The sequence below is a fragment of the Oreochromis niloticus genome, linkage group LG8 (assembly GCF_001858045.2).
Source record: "Oreochromis niloticus isolate F11D_XX linkage group LG8, O_niloticus_UMD_NMBU, whole genome shotgun sequence".
Classification (NCBI taxonomy): Eukaryota; Metazoa; Chordata; class Actinopteri; order Cichliformes; family Cichlidae; genus Oreochromis; species Oreochromis niloticus.
Window position 1 is genome coordinate 1,087,053 of NC_031973.2, and position 19,439 is coordinate 1,106,491.

The 19,439-nt window shown below is 44.0% G+C and overlaps 2 protein-coding genes and 1 long non-coding RNA gene across 7 annotated transcripts in view; 1 reads left to right on the top strand and 2 right to left on the bottom strand.

Annotated features, from left to right (window-relative positions):
* LOC102080227 (serine-rich coiled-coil domain-containing protein 2) overlaps positions 1-11,578 on the bottom strand; it is a 43,569-nt gene extending 31,991 nt beyond the window's left edge. For 4 of the 5 annotated variants that reach the window (XM_025909544.1, XM_025909542.1, XM_005471577.4 and 1 more), the window contains exons 1-2: positions 11,441-11,573; positions 7,844-8,891 (exon numbers count right to left, since the gene is read on the bottom strand). The gene's annotated coding sequence lies outside the window, so the exon portion shown is untranslated. Of the gene's footprint in view, positions 1-7,843; positions 8,892-8,960; positions 9,040-11,440 lie in introns of all 5 variants that reach the window. The other variant, XM_025909543.1, reaches the window with a different exon arrangement.
* A 611-nt stretch (positions 11,579-12,189) lies between these two features.
* LOC100690386 (D(1)-like dopamine receptor) lies at positions 12,190-13,924 on the top strand. Its single transcript, XM_003449431.5, has one exon. The coding sequence runs from the start codon at positions 12,214-12,216 to the stop codon at positions 13,540-13,542; it is 1,329 nt and encodes a 442-aa protein (XP_003449479.1). The 5' UTR covers positions 12,190-12,213; the 3' UTR covers positions 13,543-13,924.
* Positions 13,925-14,368: 444 nt separating this feature from the next.
* LOC112847629 (uncharacterized) lies at positions 14,369-18,237 on the bottom strand. The gene is made up of 3 exons (XR_003221272.1): positions 18,154-18,237; positions 17,247-17,351; positions 14,369-16,055 (listed from the first exon to the last, which is right to left on the bottom strand). It is a non-coding gene; the product is annotated as an uncharacterized LOC112847629 (long non-coding RNA).
* Between the last annotated feature and the right edge of the window lie 1,202 nt (positions 18,238-19,439).

Sequence of the window (19,439 nt, forward strand, 5' to 3'; positions counted from 1 at the left end):
TGTAATGAAGCAGGGCCAAAACTCATTTTTTATGCAAATTCAGACATTTAGTGCACCGACGTTAAATTTTGAGTGCACAGTTTGCAAATCATCTATTTGAAGTGCAAAACTGCAAATATATGGCTTTAATATTATTTTTAGACAGAAATGACAATGACTCATTAAAAACATTATCAGTTATAAAATTGTTGATCAACTAATCCTTCCAGCTTCAAATGAAACACCAGAAAATGGTCATTGACTTCTTAAAGTTTAATTTCCACAGATGAGTTCTGAGTCAGACGTCCGGGAGTCCGGACTCTGCCCGTCTGGGTTTATTTCACAGGAACGACGGCCTCGTTGTCTCCTGACAGACGCCGCTCTCTCTCAGATGCTCAGGTGAACGTTTCCGCTCCACGGGGTCAGATTTCATTCACACTCGAAGTGAGAAAGGCCAAAAGCTGCTGGAGCAGAGCTCACAGATGGACCAGCGACACAACAGATGGTGTGGACGGAGCTCGCCGCGTGCACGAAACGTGACACCATCAATCTTGCACAGCGAGTACAAAAAGCCAGAAAAAGTAAGATGACCCATTAAAAGGAGAGAATTTTAATGAGTCTGCAGCTCCTGAAGCAGGATCATCTTCCATTTCAGACCAACAGCACAACAAAAGAAGGTATCACAGCTTATTTTTCTATTTTACATTCATTACAAGGCTGAACTGAACACATCACATCACCACCAGCAGCCGGTGGACAAAATAAAAAAACAGAGGAGTTCCTCAGGGTTCGAGTGTGGGTCCTCCTATTTTTCACATCATCTGAATCTAAAGGTTGTAAATAGAGAAATACTACTTTTGTTTGATTTCGAGAAAAACTTTAAACTTTTACTACACATAGCTTGAGTTTCAAAAAACAAAAAGTAAAGGTTTAAAATGCACCATTTGAATTTTCATTTTATTTTGCAAAGGGTAACAATCTGCACAGTGCAGAACATTATTTAAAATTTTGATATCTTGCAGTTTGCATAGTGCATGTAACTATTAGTTACAGGTATGTTTTGCTGCTACATCTTGTTATGCTGCCTATGACACGGGAAACAAAGCTTCGCTTCACTGGTCTGCCTGCATAAATGAATGTGTTAATAAAACCACCTTCTGTGTAAGATGCTGAAAAACAACACCTCATTCACACGTTACGTTCATTGCCTGAGTCTGTTATGTAATATTCGACCTATTAAGTTGCTCCAAATAACAACAGGAGAGACTACATGTGAACGCTCTACCTCTGAGCCTTCTTAAAGATAAAGAGAACTCTGTGCTGCTGTGGAGGGTTTAAAGGCCAGATGTGATGTAACTGCACTCACGAGGACACGCTTGCTGCTGTTGTTACACCAGAAACACTCACAGGTTTATCTGAACTCTGCTGCTGGGGTTCCCCACGTCTGTCCAGGTGAGGAAAGAACAGCAGGACATATCTGAGCTTCTTGAGCTTTCAGGAGTCCCACCAGCTGGTGATGAACAACTGCATGTGAATCAACAAAACTGTGGTTCCTCTAATGTCCACTTGTGGCTCACTAATAAACTAATTTATAGCCTGATACGAACATAGCTAGCTCTAAAGCTAGTTCATTTTTAAATCTCACTTATTATGCAGGTAGATGGTGGCGCAGGTGACTTTAGCTGCTAACGGTCTGCTAGCCTTTCCTTCTAATGCAATTAGCTGATTAATAATATGGCTGCTGTGAGCTCAGAGCGTCCAAGAAGTCCGAGCTCCAGTGTTTTATTATTTGGATGTTACGGACAGCTGATTAGCAGGCAACTGTGTCTGTGTGACGCTCGCACAGTCTGTGGATGCAGCTTGCTAACCCAGCTAACAAACATTAGCAAGAAAACACTGGACTCCGCCCTCTTGTCCAAATATGGTCACTTCTGGCTCCAAAATAACAACAAGCCAAACATCCATCCTTTATTTACAGTGGACAGCTGTAAATTTACCAACTGTGCCAAATGAAACTGACCCCAAACAGCAAAGCCTTATGGGTAATGAGGACAGGACTGTTGAGATGCAGGCAGCACAGACAAACATGGCAGCCTGATAATCATGTCTGAACACTTTGAATAATAACAATGCTCCTGAGCTGTAGCTCACCGTCTATCACGACTCTTTATTTCCACCTGCGTGCGTGCAGATCACCCGAGGACAGATGTTATTGGCTCAGGGCAGAGTAACATTACCTCCTCCTCCTCCCGCCTCCATCACCGAGCACAAAAAAGCTGCACTAATCTTCCAGACGTATAAAACCCTGTTTAAGTGACCTACACATCTCAAACTCATGTGAATTCAATAGACATGACATTTAAACATGAGCCAGACTGTCGATCTGTCGCTGTGTAAGAACGCGGCTCTCTAATGAAGCCTGAAGTCAGAGTGAGTCATCGTTTCTCCGTCAGTCCAGGTCACGGTGTGGTTTCTGACTCCTCCTCAGTTAGGATGGCTCCCCATCAAAACAACAGAGCCACATTTAGCCGAGCCGTTTTATTATTCATGGCTGCCGCTTGGATGCAGGCCGTGAGAGTCATCATTCGATCTGCGCAGACTCAGCAGCAGGTTTCTTCCAGGCCTGATGTCCACGCTGTTAGTCCAAATACTCAGACAGATAAGAAAGCGGCGGGCTCGCACGCATTACTGCGCTCCACGCAGGAAAGATACGATTGTAACAAAACTCTGACCTCAATTACTTTATTATTTGAAAGGCTGTAACATTCAAATATGTGTAACTGATGGACACAAAGCCTGACCTGCAGCTTGTTGTTGTTGTTTTGTGAATTATTAGTTATTATTACTATTAGTTCATTTTTAATGACAGCTTATTGCTTCATTTCTATTTATAGAGGCCATCAACTATGCAGCTGTTGGAAAATATTGAAATTATATGAGGAGTTTAGTCATTTATCTTGTATTTATTTTCCTACATTCACCTAAAACGGACAGTTTATTGACTTAACAACAAATTCATATTATGCACAAAATTAAATTTTACTCAAAAATACCAAAAACTGATCAAAACAGCGAAAACTATTTAAAATAATTTGCATTTTAATAAGCAAATGTATGGAGGGAGGTTGCAGAAGAGCTTGTCTGAACACACAGCACATGAAACCATGAAGCAGGGCTGCAGCAGCTGAAGACCCCACCGGGTGGGACCCACTTCACAGGCTCAGCACATTTCACACCAGACGTGGAAACATGAGCAACATTCAGATGGTAGGATCAGAACGTGGCGTGAACGTGAGTTCCTGGATCATCCTGCCTTGTGTCAAAGGTGCAGGTGGTGTAACAGTGCAGTGGAGGCTTTCATGGATGTGCAGCTGACAAATGAAGCGAATGCAGAACTTTTACATTTCCTCCTCAGTGATTCTGAACAAAGAGCAGAGACCAGGATGTGCAGCAGCACCGCAGCACGCATTTATTAACTGCCTCAGCGTGGCTCCGACACCTCCACGCAGGCAAACACACAGCAGAAGGGCCCCGCCCGGGTGGCTATTAGACCAACAAACACACCCTCGTCCAACACAGACACACACAGGACGGATGAATGAAGTTTTCCTACAGACAGCTTTCAGTCTGAAGTCACAATGATGACGGTGTCGTGGGATTTCAGTCTCCTGCAGGAACTGGTCTGACTGGTCTCCAGTGGGCGGTGATGACAGCGAGGATCCACGAGGAGATTCTCGTCATTTTCATAAACAAATGTGTTTGTGCTGGTCGCTGTTTAAAGCATCCAACAGGTTTCTGTGCTCGTGTCTCTGTGCTCGTGTCTCTGTGCTCGTCTCTTCAGCTCTTTCAAAAGACTGAATATCATATTATATTTAAAACTAATTATAAATATTTCAGTATTTTCTCCCACAAACAGGAAGAGCCCGTCAGAGTCTCCCTCTGAGAAACAACACGTTTCATTTTATCAGCCATTTAACTGAAGAAATAATAATTCAGAGGTTTTATTTTAACCTCTGAATTTATTTTAATTATAATACACACAAGTATTAAATTAACATAATTTTGATAATGTGCCGTCCTCTGTCAGCCTGACCTGGAACTATGGAAGGTTTATTGTATACTATTTATTATATTGATATTATGTAATGAATGATATTTTATTGTATTTCATCATTTATTCTGTTTTCATTTGTTTAACATGTCATCATTTCTTCTGATTTTGTTATGTCATTTTTTTTACATTTCATTTAAAACTTTATTTTTTAATCTTTGAATTTTTCTTTTTGGTTTTTTATTATGTTTCGTTTTATTTTTAGTCGTATTAAAAATAAATAAATATTTATGTTTTGATTGGTTTCTGCCGTCCTCTGACTCGTTCTGTGTTTATCGCCTCTGTGTCAATAAAGTTTGATCGGCGTTTAGCAGCGCGAGCTGTTCGTTAGCCGTCAGTCAGCAGCCGCCGCTGGATTTCCCGTCAGGAGCTGAACGCTGCTCGCGCTGCCTGGAGGTCGCTCGCCTCCACCCTCCCCCTGTGAACTCCATCCTCCCCAACTCTGTCTGCAGCTCCTCCTCCCCCACAATCCAGATCACTTCACAGCAACAGGAAACAAGTCCTGCAGATCAGCAGCTCAGACGCAGCTTTCATAAACCTGAAGGATTAAAGTCGTAACAGTTTAAACATATTTTTAAACTGGATTTTGCACATTTTGAATGTTTGATTCTTTAGAATTAAATTTGTGAAAAACATGAATCGTCCTGATAGAATTTTTATTAATATTTTTTAAAAACATTAAGAATAATTTTATCATGTATGTATCATAATGTGTATATTAGAATTGTTACACATTACTCTATTAATGTTACAAAATCATTTTATTATTGTAGAATATAAATAAACTAATAATTTATTAGTTCAAAATATTCCATGTTTATCATATTCTAAAACTGGACTTCTTCTGTTGATTATATGGTTTATTTTTGTTTGTTTTTTTATTTGAGAATGTTTCAGTATTTATCAGGCAATATTTCATATTTTTCTACCACGTTTGAGTTAAAAAGTAATTTCTATTTCAAATTAATTTTAGATTCGTTTTTCATGCTTTTTAATAATATTTTTAAGTGAATTTTTACTTAATTTCCAGACATATATTCTTTTTATTCTTCATTTTTCAGAGATTGGATTTTCTTCTGTTTTTGGGTTCATTTCCTTCCAGCAGCTAATAAAAAAACATGAATTCAATAAATAAAGATTTCTGGCTTCTTGGACAACATCAGCTGATCTGAAGTCAGTCTCACTGATTTTCTTTAAACTTTACAAAGAATGAATTTTCCACATGAATCCTTCTCATGTCCTGATGTAATTTGTCTCTACATGAATAACTACACTTACGTCACTTTGTTTACATTTTCCGTTTCCTCCACGCTCGTCCTCGCTGAGCTCGGCTCACATGATCTGATCAGTGAGGAAGCAGCAGGCAGACACCACCCAGTCAGAGATCCACAGATTCACCAAACATTTCCTGCTGCTGACCTCCATCAGCAGAGACGGAGAGGGCCTCAGACATCGGCCCAACAAACCCACAGCGGAGGACGAGGAGTGCACGATCACAGCTTAGCACCGACGCACGACCAGAGCTGCGATTTGAGCTCCGACACGCAGAAGAAAGTTTCCACCAGTGAAACAAAAAGATCAGACTTAATTTGCAAAGATGACGCAGGACGATGAGGACGATGATAAATCAGAGAAGGTCAACGCTGACCTTTGGGGGGAATTACTTTTCAAAAATAAAAATTGGAGCTAAATGCAAATTTTCTTTCATTCATACACAACAGGTTACAAAATGCTGCCTCAGCAAACATGATTTGAATCTTTGGGTCGACACCAAGGTGACCTTCTCCATCCAAACCCCAGCACAGCAGCTCGGCCTCCAACACACACACAAACTTGTTTTCATCTAACACGGGGACTCCACTGACTTGATTTGCCAGCCCACAGAGGACACTAACTGTGCCATCTGTGCTGAAGGCCTGATGGAAAACATCGCTGTTTCAAACTCGTTTCCTCAGGCTAAAGTTAAACCTGCTCAGGCTGCAGGTAGGACTACACCTTCCACTTCAATTATTCATCCAACAGTCTGGAAACAATTAATGTTTGATCAGCTGGATCCAAACTCCTCCCTCTGCAGCTCCTTTGTCTTCCTCGGGGATGAGAGCGGGCTACAGACACAAAAGGCCGGGACCCATCTATGTACTGAAACTAGGTTTCTGTTTCATTGGTATGTGAACAAAAACCTGAACAGGAGGCACAAAACTAATGAAAGCACCAGCAGGGCTTCTGTTTTCTGTGCTGTGACTCATCCCCTCTCCGTTATCTGTCGGGTTCTTTGTCTCAGAGGGAGAGGGCGAGGAGGAGAAAGGCAGGAATGAAGTCCAGCCGGGTGGAAACGCCACACAGAGAGACAGATGGGCGGACCGACTGGACTCCTGCCATCGGTCTCGGTGTCAGCAGGTTCCCTCAGAGAGCCGCTGAAGCTGGCAGCGAGAGCGCCGCAGGGCAGCAGGGGACTCGTCCCTGCAGCTGCTTTCACACCTGATTCTGCCGACCAACCCACGTCAGCTCGCTTCACAGTAAACACGGTTAATTTCATCATCCACCGCTGTCTTTCCTCCATGACTGCAGACTCCAGGGCTCGTGCTCCAGTTTAGGACTCAGGTTAAATGCCCGGATGATGCATTAGACTCTGGGACGCCGTCCATCACACTCACTGCTGAGGCCTGCGCTACTTCCTCTTCATGCTGACGGGGAAAATCAAACTCCACGTTTTCTCTGTGTGCTTTCACACCGAGCAGTCAATAAATCATCACACACGTCTGGATCCACTGAATGAAACTTACTCAGAAAGAGGAAGCTGAACCTGTCCATGGTATTATTAACTTAGTGCTTCCAGCTGGTTAGGAGGCAGAACTTGAGCTTAAAATAAATAAACAAATGTGTGTGATGATCAAAACTCATTTAGAAATGAATTCAACTTGAAGTTTCATTCCTACAATAAACTGGAATCAGACCCAAATCTAACTGAAGTTTGGTGACTTCACCGCAGGTGGTCTGTTCTGTACCTGAATCTGATTGGCTGGTATGACTCTCACATCAGCTGCTGATTGGCTCTTTGATGGCAACCGTTTATGTTAACTAACCTGACTGATCGGTCAATAAAAGAAAAAAAAATGGACTAATCAGCTGAGCACTGATTAACTGAATAATCAATTAACTAAATAAAGTAGTCAGTAATTATTCACAGAGACGGTTCGCTGCAGTAAAAACATCTGATGTTTTATAAACAGCACATTAATCAATCAGCTGATCTGATCAATACAAAGAGCAGTTATGTTATTACCAGGTTAGTTTAGCCGGTAACAATAACTGATCAATCAGTTACTTTACTGCTGTGTGACGTCAGACCCTTAGAAACAACACCAAAGTTTTACCATCCTGTGAGATTTTCTGAGCTGTGTGAGTGATCGCTTCACGGGCAAGAGACCGACTGATCGATTAATTGTTTGATCAGTTCAATAAAATAATGAACAAGTCTCGTTATCTTTAGGACAAAATTAACAAAAACAACCCGTCACCTTTTCTGACATCAGATAAGTTACACACCTGATCAGCTGACAGAAAATTTAAGTGACTAATCGATTAATCGATTGTGAAACGGATCTTCAGCTCCAGGAGAGTCTGACCCCCCTCCACACGCACACACACACACACACACACACACACACACACACACACACACACACACACACACACACACAGAGCCTGGATGTGGTGTGTGTGTCCTCTCAGCAGATGTTTCCTCACACTCACCTGCAAACCACTCGGAGCATCTGGCACCGAAATGCGGAAATATCGGAGCAGCTCGGCTGGATGAAGACAGCCGAGCCGTACCGGGCTGTGAGCCGGGATGTAGCGGGCTGTGCCGAGGTAAAATCCGGCCGCTGGCGGTGTGCTGGAGGCCGGGCGGCGGTAAGAGTCCCGGTAAACTGCGCTGAGCTCCGGCCTGTGGTGGCTCCTCCCGGGCTCGGCGGATCTCGCGCTGCCGACGATCACCTCCGCGCGCCCTGACGGAGTGGAGACGCTAACGTGAACGCCTTTTGTCCGCGTGCAGTCTGTTTGTGCCGCACATGCTCAGAGCTCGAACCGCTGCTGCTGAATCATCCACACACTCGCGTGCACGCGGACAGCGCTTGCGCGAGACACAGCTGACTCTGACGTCACGCAGACGCTGTAAACAAAACCCTTTCGTGACCGGCAGCAGACCTGCAGGCCGAGCTCTGCTCGCTCTGTGTGGACCAACGTCTCCATGAATGATGACGGGACAGCTGGACTCACTTTTCTTAGATGACACTTTCAAAATTCCTCGAATAAACAATTACTTAACGATCCAAACTTCCTTATGGAATTTTATTCCTTGATTTTATTTTGCTCTGCATTTACAAGCTTTACAGAATTCCCCTGAAATGATCATCTTTTCATAAACAGATATAAACATGAGTTTAGCCCACATAAATGCTTTATATAGAACAACAGCTATACTCTTTACAAAAACATCCATTTTATTCCAGAACTGGTCGGATGAAACATTCTGACAGTAATGAAGAAGGGAACCTGTTTACTTGTGCTAAATTTCCCTCTGCCATAAAAATGAAATTCCTGTTTCTGTGAAGGAGTTCAGGGTTGTTGTTGATGCTGTAGCCTCAGGCCCGTTTTCACGTCTCAGAGGTGTCACAGGAAACAGAGCCCAGCCTCCACCTCCTCAGGCTTCTGGAAATGAAGAGCCGGACATCCCGGACCCGTGTCTTCCAGACTGCACCCGTCCACACTCTTCTCAGCCACACTGCTCTGTGGAAAACATCTGTTGGACAAAGTCTGCCTTTAAACCAAAGTTCTGTCTGACCAACAAAGTAAAGGAAGTTTCTTTTACCTTCACAGGTTCGATCCAACGAACCCGAGCGTGCACAGACTCAGAGCTGATGTTAATGTGAATTGTAGTTTTTGTGAAACTGATATGAAATCGATGGATTGTTTATTCTGGTGTCGATCGTTTAAAATCATCTTTGCCATAACTTTGCCTTATGCTGGAACAATGTGTGGATACACAGACACTGACATTAACTGACGCTTACACTCTCCACACTCTATACTCAGAAACCCAGGTTCTCCCACCGTGAACCAAAGTTCACTGAATTACTTTTGTACATAAAGTAGAATATTTTCTCAGTAGTGAACAGCAAGAATAAAAAGAAAATTTAACAACAAGATTAAACATTTTATTTTACTTTGTTAAGGTTCTAATATTGAGGAGGAATCCAAAAATAACCACTGACCCGGCCTGGTGCAATTAGACGACATTTTAATGTACACATGTGGAGTCCAACAGCCCAATCAGTGTTGAACTATCTTACAATAGTCAGAACAAAGACTTTATAGGGGTGAGAATAGTACAGCCCCCTCTTCTGTTGGCAGGCAGACTCAATACAGCATACGTCACTCCAAAACCACAACCGTTCTGTTGACAACTTTTAACATAGTTTAAAAAGAACATTGTCTTCGGCTCGAACCCAGGTGCTTCCTGTCACCTCGCCTTCGCTGTCGCTTATCTCTGGGACATCTGGTGTACTTCCTGGAACAGACTAACACGTACGCACCCCAACTTTGCAGTTATAGCAAAACATGATTAAACTCTTACCTATATAAATGAGTCTAACTAATCTGTGGGTGTGTGTGTGCTGTCCTTTATTTCACCCTCCACTTCATCAGCTACACCTTGTAACCTTTCCACCAGACCGAAGGCCAGCCCGTCCACAACTGAAACTATATGTGTGTGTATGTGTGTCTCGTCCTTAAATGCTCTCTCATCTCACCCGTTGCACCTCTGACCTTTCACCAGAACAGAGGCTCATCCTTACATGTAATAACCTAACTGGAACTATATATGTAATCTACTGAATAAATGTTTTAATCAAGAGCCTCTACTAAAAGCTTAATCCAAAGATATAAATGCATAATAAAATAACCTGCTCTTAGGTTGCACTCAGACTCTGCTTTCAGTTTCACTTCCTGCAAAGCATGCAACTTCAAAAACATGTAACTTCCTGTCTTTACACAGAGTATATTTCCTATCCCTGCAGTCTACACAGAAACATTTAAGATTATAGGAGCATTGAAAAGCATTTAAAATTATAGATTCAACTCAACAGTTTAAAGTGGTTCTTACTGGACTTGTAATAAAGACTAATATAATACCAATATATTTGAACATCTGAATGCATCTGGATGCAACATCACTATTAATAATGAAATGGTAATGATGATTATAGAAATAGCAGCAAATAATAGCAGTAAAATATTCCTACTCTTCACAACTTCTATAGTTCTGTTAGAATGATTTGAAGCCCCCAGTGGACTCGGGCTGTGTCTTCTTCGTTTATTTCCGTCCTCTGATGTGCGCCATGTTCCGTTTGTGATCGTTTCCTGTGACGTTTAAACCCGCCTCACAGGCAGAAGCATCTCCGAGGACTCCCAGAAACCTGTGAAAACTCTGACAGCAACACAGGAAACAGGAAGCCAGGCTGTGATGGTGACGTGTGTCCACCAGAGGGCAGAGTTTCACTGCCTTTGAGACACCTGACAGCTTCAATGACTTCACGAGCTCAAACTCTTAAAAACTGAACACCTGATCATGTTTCCAGCTTCTGCTGTTTTCTTCGTAATATCTGGATAAATAATTGATAACTAATCTATTGATCGCTGTGCTGCTGGTGGAACACACTGACCATCAGAGGTGTTCATGAGTGAAGACATCTCCGATATTTCATATCGTTTTCATTTGTGACAGAGGTTAAAGTTCAGGTTACGGCTCATCGCAGTGCCCCATACTTTATTATTACGGTGCTCATTATTAACAACAATCCAAAAATGGCCATAAAAGTAAAAAACATTCTCCAGAATTCAGCCTCTGTACATGCAAAATATTTAAATGACTTTTATATGTAAATGAAAAACAAATAAAAGAATGAACAACACGCGTTTATAACGCTTTGTTTTAATTATCGCGCCCAAAAAATATAAAAGAAACGAGTTCAGCGTCACTCATCGGAAACCTGTAAGTTAATTTTTATTTGTCTGTTATGATAAACTTTTTTTTCTATAATCCGCTGATAATGTTTTACTTTAAAGCTATTTATATATTTATAGTTTTGAAAAGTGAACTCTTATGAACGCTGGAGGTCACAGAGAGCAGCTGGAAAAGCAGTTTTATCTATAAGGCTCTAAATCACAGAGCTGTGAGGCTTCAGTCTGCAGACAGTCTGAAGCTGTGCAGGACCGAGAGCGACACACAGCGAGGAAGTCTAAACAAACTGTTTCACGACCTGCAGACAGAAAAGCTCAGTTCAGACTCACCTTCATTAAACGTGCGGGTCCGTGTGTGCGCTCGCACTGCAGCTGCGAGGATCTGCACCTCCTCCTCCTCACTCCCAGGAGCTCTTTCCCTGAAAGAAGCTGCTGTGGATCCGCATCAGACACACCTGAGCATGAAGACCGCGGGAAACCTTCAGATTTCAGTCAAAGAAACCGACACAGAACCGAATTACTGCCCCAGCTGATCCCCGGGCGGAGGCGGGTCACGGGTCCATTACAGGCAACGCAGACGGACACCTGAGAGACCCTCACGGGCACAGACAGGTGTGGGCAGGCGCAGGAGGGGGGTCCGGGCTCGGCTGGAGTGTCTGTGGCGAGTCTGGATGTGGCTCTATGCAGGTACCCTCCCACAGTAGGACACACACGCCGGGTCAGCTGGTGCTTCTGTCTACCTGTTAGCCCTATAACGGTTGGAGAAGTGTCCAGATGGTGCGTGGGTCTGCTCCTGAGAACCGGATCACTCGTTAATGAAACTGCAGTTTCCAAAGTTTGTTAAACAGTGAGTGGAAGTGTCTGCTCTCGTGACGTCTTTGGCACATTAAAAACATAAAGAAACTGAAGCAAACGAGCTCCGCGTGGACTTTCCACGCTTCAGTCCAGATGTTTCACTTCAGCCTGGAGGTGATTTTTTGTTTGTTTTTTTACAGACCGAAACATTTGAAGTGTGCGTTTCACGTGTGCTATTAAGTGTTGGAGTGCTCTGAGCTCCCGTGGATTAAGTATACCTGAGGGAGGGAGGGACCCTCTTAGTGTCCATGGAGACTTTTTACAACGACACGCGGAACCAGCGGCAGGACCAGAGCCAGCACCCGGTGGTCACGGCGGCAGCGGACAGCCCCGCGCACGGGAGCGACCTCAGCCTCCGCGCGCTCACCGGATGCGTCCTGTGCATCCTGATCGTGTCCACGCTTCTGGGGAACGCGCTGGTGTGCGCCGCCGTCATCAAGTTCCGCCACCTGCGCTCCAAAGTCACCAACGCCTTCGTCATCTCTTTGGCCGTGTCCGACCTGTTCGTGGCCGTGCTCGTGATGCCGTGGAGGGCCGTGTCCGAGGTGGCCGGCGTCTGGCTGTTCGGCCGCTTCTGCGACACGTGGGTGGCGTTCGACATCATGTGCTCCACGGCCTCCATCCTCCACCTGTGCATCATCAGCATGGACCGCTACTGGGCCATCTCCAGCCCGTTCCGCTACGAGCGCAGGATGACGCGCAGGTTCGCGTGCGTGATGATCGGCGTGGCGTGGACGCTGTCTGTGCTTATCTCCTTCATCCCCGTGCAGCTCAACTGGCACCGCGCGGGCGCGCAGAACGCCACGGACCCGGGGGACTGCAACGCGAGCCTGAACCGCACCTACGCCATCTCCTCCTCCCTCATCAGCTTCTACATCCCCGTCCTCATCATGGTGGGCACGTACACGCGCATCTTCCGCATCGCGCGCACGCAGATCCGGCGGATCTCCTCGTTGGAGAGGGGCTGCCGCGCGGCACACCGGCGGCCCCGCGCCTCTGCGCACGAGGAGAGCTCGCTGAAGACTTCCTTCCGCCGCGAGACCAAAGTGCTGAAGACGCTGTCGGTCATCATGGGCGTGTTCGTGTTCTGCTGGCTGCCGTTCTTCGTGCTCAACTGCATGGTTCCGTTCTGCCGCCTGGAGCGCCTGCGCGCGCCGCCGTGCGTCAGCGACACCACGTTCAGCGTGTTCGTGTGGTTCGGCTGGGCCAACTCGTCCCTGAACCCGGTCATCTACGCCTTCAACGCCGACTTCCGGAAGGCCTTCTCCACCATCCTGGGCTGCAGCCGCTACTGCGCCACCTCGGCGGTGGAGGCGGTGGACTTCAGCAACGAGCTGGCGTCCTACCACCATGACACCACCCTGCAGAAGGAAGCGTGCGCCGCGCCGGCGGAACTCGAGCGCGACTTCGATAAAGTTTCGGCCACTTCCGGTGATTCCCGGAACCGCCGGAACTTGCTGCTGCCCGCCATCCTGCGGCACGAGTGCGAGGCCGAGATCTCTCTGGACATGATGCCCTTTGGACACGATGCACCGGCAGACTGTTACGCGATCCCGGGTCAAGTCCAGGACCTGTGAGCGACCGGGGTTGACCTTTGACCTTCTGCTTGTGACTTTAAACGAGAGGAGAGGATTTTTTCCTGTTGTCAGATCGTTTCAGTGTGGACGATTTTTCCCATCAAACATTTGAGAGAATGTAAAAAAACGGATACTTATTATCATCATCATCATCATCATCATCGTGGTCTTCAGCGGCTGCTGGGACCTGCTGTGGAGCTCAGACCTCCCGATGGAAGGCAGGTCATCCTATGTTTGTCACTCTGAGCTCTGCTCTGCTCATCCCCAATATTCCAACGTCTGCACGTAAAAACAGAGATGACAGAGTTTGTCCGAGTCTTTGGACCGCCTTACCGTTTCCTGTTAACACTCTTCATACATTAAAGTCTTTGCTTGAGACTCACTTCGACTCTCTTTCATTTGGACCAAACCTCCACAGCTCTGGTTCCTCTGGTACTTTCCCTTCCACCACCTGAAGCTCGAGAAGATCTGGCAAAAATCACAAATCCAAAATGATCCATTGAGCCAAACAGGCAGTGCTGTGTTTGATGTTCTCACCACACATTTGTTGGATTTCTCCTCAAATCTGAATTTTAAAAAACAAACCTCGTCCTGCTTTATGCTCACTGAGTTTATTCTTCTAAATCCTGATGTCAATGTTCAACTTCATGATTGATCACACAGACCAACAACCAGTCAGTTGCTGCTACCACGACACAATGACACATACTCTTACTGCCATATTTTGGTGTCTGGTATTTCGGACACTGCACTGAGGATGTGTTTGTGTATTACAGTCCATGCAGGGATTCGGGGGGGGGGGGGGGGGGGGGTTGTAATGAAATAAGTGAAACAGACACAATTTACATGTTCATGACTTTTTTTTCTCTGCAAAAAGAAAAGTGATAAACAAGCTTTAAAATAATTCATCCTGTGTGAGTTTACATCAGCACTGTAAAAAGATTTTTCTGTCACTGAGTTTTCAGTTTATAGTAAAATGTAAAATTGTGTTTATAGTAACCTTCACAGGTTTTTTCTCTCACGGTTAAACCGATAACTCTTTAAAGGTACTTCTTTCCTTAAGTAGATCAATTTAATCAAACTCCAGCATTTGTTCAAGAATCCTTCATCTTTGTTCGAATCTGCAGCTGCTGAACAACAACACTGTGCACTTAATAACAGACACATATAAGGTTAAATATCCCAGGAACATGAGGATTGTCTGTCAGAGACTTTAAATGGCACCAAGCTAACGGGCTGAATGTCGGGAATGAGGGGAAAATCCGTCCTGATTGTTTTCTGCTCTGGTTAGTGACACTCTGTCTGGATGGCACACATCATCACACATAAACTAATAAAGTTTTGTGTGATGTAATAAAAATGACCTTAAACGCATGGATATCGATGCTGGTTTGAATTTTAACCAAAGCCCTGACTTGTACTCGATGCCCACAGATTGATTTTCCATTAGAGCTGTTTGATGTGAGTGTTCAGACCCACTGACTGAGCCTCCCTTTGATATGTTAAAGATGGAGGACAGATCATTAATAACAATTACATCATTAATTTTGGCATCTAATTGGCCCTTCAGGTAATTGCAGGCTGATGGAGTTTGTACATGCAAATTGAACATGAAGCTGAACAAAAGCTCAGATGAGCGTTTCCACGATGGAGTTTTCTGGAAAGCTTTGGCCTGCTGGTTGTCGGTGAGCTGAGCCAAAGCTCTGCAGACTGCCCTAAACTCTTGGATCTGAATGTTGTCACAGAGACGGAAAACCTTCTTTTCTATCTGTGAGATAAAGAAGGATTATTTCAAACCACGAATCATGCAAAGCTCCTCTAGCACAGTCCAAGAATGAAAATGAGCAGAATAGTTGCACTTTAAAGTTACTGTCATGTTGCTGTTTGAAGCTTTGAGTCAGTCCAGGATTAATGTCAGTACTTCAGATAAATCTCCTTCACAACAGGAGGTGAGGAAGAGCCAGCCTGTTTTACTGCACAGGAACGTGTCAGCGACTTTAATGTTAAATGTAGGACAAAGGTGAAGGCAGCAGCTTCACCACGCTCCCAAAATAATGAAAATGAAGGAAAAAACGCATATTTTCATCAAAAAAGTTATAAAAAAAGAAATTCAACAACCAAACTCAACTCTGGCTTCAATGTCACCTCCCTGGGTGGAGATGTGGAACAGGTGGAGCGCTGTGATGTTGAGTGGATCCAGATGGAGAGGTCAGAGCTGATTAGCATTCAGAGTCCTGCCAGAGAGGAGGAGACGAGGACGAAGGTCACAGAGAGACCTGAGAAAGGAAGTTTGAGTGGTCTGAGGCAGCCTGCTCGGGTCTCCTCTGGAGAGGTGAGAGGTGTCTGTCTCACCGGGAGAACAAACTGAACTCAGAGGAGAAGAAATCGCTGCAGACATTTCACCATGTTTGTTGTTCTGACTGTTACTGACAGACACAGAGCAGCCAATCCCGGCACACCAGGGTCCAGCATGGCGATGAAAGTGTGGACCATCTCTCAGAAACATATACAAGCTGAAAATCAAAAATCATATTAACCACAAACTTGTCAGGTTATTAACAGCAAATACATAGAAATCTATTTTTGCCATTATGGTTTCACTCTTTTATAAAACTGCTGCTTTTTCTACCTGATGAACATCAGTCAGCCCAGACTGAAATATTACATGTGGCTTGAGTGAGTTTCTACGTACAGCCATCTTCCACTTCTCTCACCTATGGTGTGCCACAAGGTTCTGTATTGGGGCCCTTATTGTTTCTAATAGATCTACTTCCTCTTCAGCATATTTTGAACCCCTTTGAGGACATTTGCTATCACTGCTATGCTGATGACATTCAATTATGTTTTTTTTTAAGCCCCAAGATGTTTTTAAGCTGCAGATCCTGAATAAGTTCTTAGACCCCATTAAAGGTTGGATGGCTGACAACATTCTCCAACTTCATGAAGGAAAAACTGAAGCATGTGTATGTGCTCCTGACAGATTTGTGCCTAAGATCATGAAAGCTCTTGGCCCCTTTTGTGAAATCGTCTATCAGAAACTTTGGGGTAACTTTTGACTCCGCCTCATTTTGGATGTTCATGTCAAATCTCTGGTTCGGTCCTGCTTTTATCACTTCTGAAACATTGCTAAATTAAGTCCTATTGTATCTCGCACTGAACTGGAGATTGTCACACATGCATTCATCTCATCACATTTGCATTACTGTAATTCACTGTTTACATGTCTAAGCAAAAACTTCCTGGAATGTCTGCAGGTCGTTCAAAACGCTGCAGAAAGGCTTCACATGTGCACTCACAGGTGGCGCTGTTGCTAATACAGCTGCAGTGGCTCCCCATTGAACTCAGAGTCCATTTAAAGATTCTGGTTCTGACTTTTAGAGCTCTTCGTGGACCAGCACCAGCTTACATTATTGAACTTCTACAGCCCTGTGTGAGGTCATGTGATCAGCACATGAGGCGTTTGCCACTGTGGCCCACAGACTGTGGAGCTCTCTCCCTCTGAGCTAAAGATCTGTGGACTCAGTAGTCTCTTTTAAAAATAACTATAAACTCATCTTTTTGGAACTGTGTTTGATTAACTTTTGTCTGTTTTGTTTTAAATGTCCTGGTATTTCTTTGTGAAGCACTTTGATCTTTGTCTTGAAAGGTGCTATATAAATAAAATTTTACTTACAATTTTTAAAGTAAAAAAAATGTTTACAGACCTGCATATGAATGAAGAGTGATAAATCCGAGCTTCTTTGTCACTTTCCTGCTCTGATTGTTTCTAAATGATCCATCTTCATCTGCTGAGCTGTTGTCATCTTAACCTTCAAGCATTAAAGAAAAAGCTAGCATCACTGCAATAACTAATAAAACAGTTTACACTGCCACGTCAGCCAAACTGTGAGTTACATCGTCTCCAGCACGCTGTAGTTTAAAAACACCACCATTAAATACAGGCCACATAGACCCAGTGCATGAATGATGAAGGATGCAAGTCAGGGAACAGGAACGGTTGAGATTGTTGTCTGTTCGTGGACTCGAAATGAAGCAAATACCCTCCTCTGTCAGAGCTACACTCATGTTGAGGAATGTTACACTTGTTTCTAATGAATTCCTCTGCTTCTGTTTTTATTGTATGGGTTGGGAAAAGACATGCTCCCCTGAAATCTGCCCCTGTGCTTGCCCTTAAAGAATAGAATAGAATAGAATAGAAAAGGTGAACAACAAGCAGGACAGATTACAGGAACGACTGCAGCTTTAACGCTGATTCGAGGTGTCAGTTGTGGACGTGTTGCTGTACACATTACATTCAGAGCTCTGTGCACTCAAACACACAACACGATGCTTATGTTTAACATGTTTGTCTGAACATAATGAACACGTGGCTACGACACCTCGGTCGGTCTTGCACACCTCATTGGTCAGCTTAGTGCCTCCTTTGATGACATTTTGTTAAATAATGAACAGGAACAGCTCTCAGTATTGCACTTGCTTCCCCTGTTTGAAGCTTTTGTTCCACATGTAGAAATGTGGCTGCAACCACAGCAGCAGCAGCAGAGGTGAAAGGTCACACAGAGAAACAGACAACAGACACAACCATACTTAAGAGCTCTCTCTGACACACACTCTCTTTCATCTCGAGGAGAAGAAGGCCAGGATTGTGCAGGCGTCTCCTTTCATTCGCTCTCTGAAGTCACTCGGTGCGAATGCTGGCGTTTTAATGACAGTCGGGCCGATCGGCAGAGAAGATTAACAGTGTTCATCCTCTCTGAGGTATTCAAGTGTTAGCACTGAACAACACATATAATTACATGGAGGCAAAACATAAAGAGAAGAAACAAATTCAACAATAGAGAAACTCCAATTTCAAAATGGGTTCAAAATCTGAGCGCTTTGAATTAGAAAAGAATCAAGTAGATTTGATTTGTTTCTTCTGCATTCTTCATATTACAACAGTATGCTGAGTTCTGGCTGCAAAAGAAAATAATTAAAATGTACAGTCAGTAATGTTATGAGATAATTTAATAGAAAAAAGGATACTGTACTCATAAATATACATAGATTTGTGTCTAATTACTTCTTCCAATAAACTGACGCATTCTCATAAACTTATAATAAATCTATTAAGAATACATAGCGGTGGGTTTGTGGTTTGTGGAAGCCACCATGTTCCCCCACTATATCTGAATACAGTGGAGGGGACGAACATCTGCTTTGCAACTAATGGTGTTTTCCATATGTGATGCTAGAGAGCGGAGATATACAGTGCAAGCCAAAAGAGAAGGAGAAGTCACAGGTGTTCGTGTGAAGGTACATTTAGATTCACGGATGCCCCTCCGGTGGTACTCCTTGGGCTCTCGCACTCTGGGGCCTCTGGATGTCTGGAGCCTGGATCTCCTCCATGCCTGCTTCATGCCCTGGGGGACGGGGCTATGGCTCCCTACACCCTCTAGCAGACCGTTACATGGGGAAACCTTTTGAATACAAGCGCGCTGATCCACACAGGTGTGCACACAGGTGCTCACTGTCCATAGACATAAACTACACCCTTATTGGCTGCTATTCCCAAGCACAATGTGCGCTGTCGGTCCTGCTTGCTACACAACAACATTCAATATTTAGTATTTACTGCTGTTTACACTTAGCTAGATTAATGTGATGGTGTTGTGTTTAGTATGTTACTGGTTTTTTTTGCTTGTTTTCTCTTCTTTTTCTCTCAACAGGTGATCCAGATTTTTTTTTCTCTTTTTAAGTGCCCTTTCTCACTGCCCTTCTTCCCTTCTGTTTTTCTTTTCCTTCATCTTTCTTTCTCCCTTTCCTATCCCTCAGTCATGTCTGTCCCGTCTGTAACAACTGAAAATAAAATAAAATAAATAATAACAAGAAAGGTTGATCAAATGGACCAATACGGC

Bases quoted from the DNA above. Each gene is read 5' to 3' on its own strand.
- LOC100690386 (XM_003449431.5), top strand. From the start codon at position 12,214: ATGGAGACTTTTTACAACGACACGCGGAACCAGCGGCAGGACCAGAGC.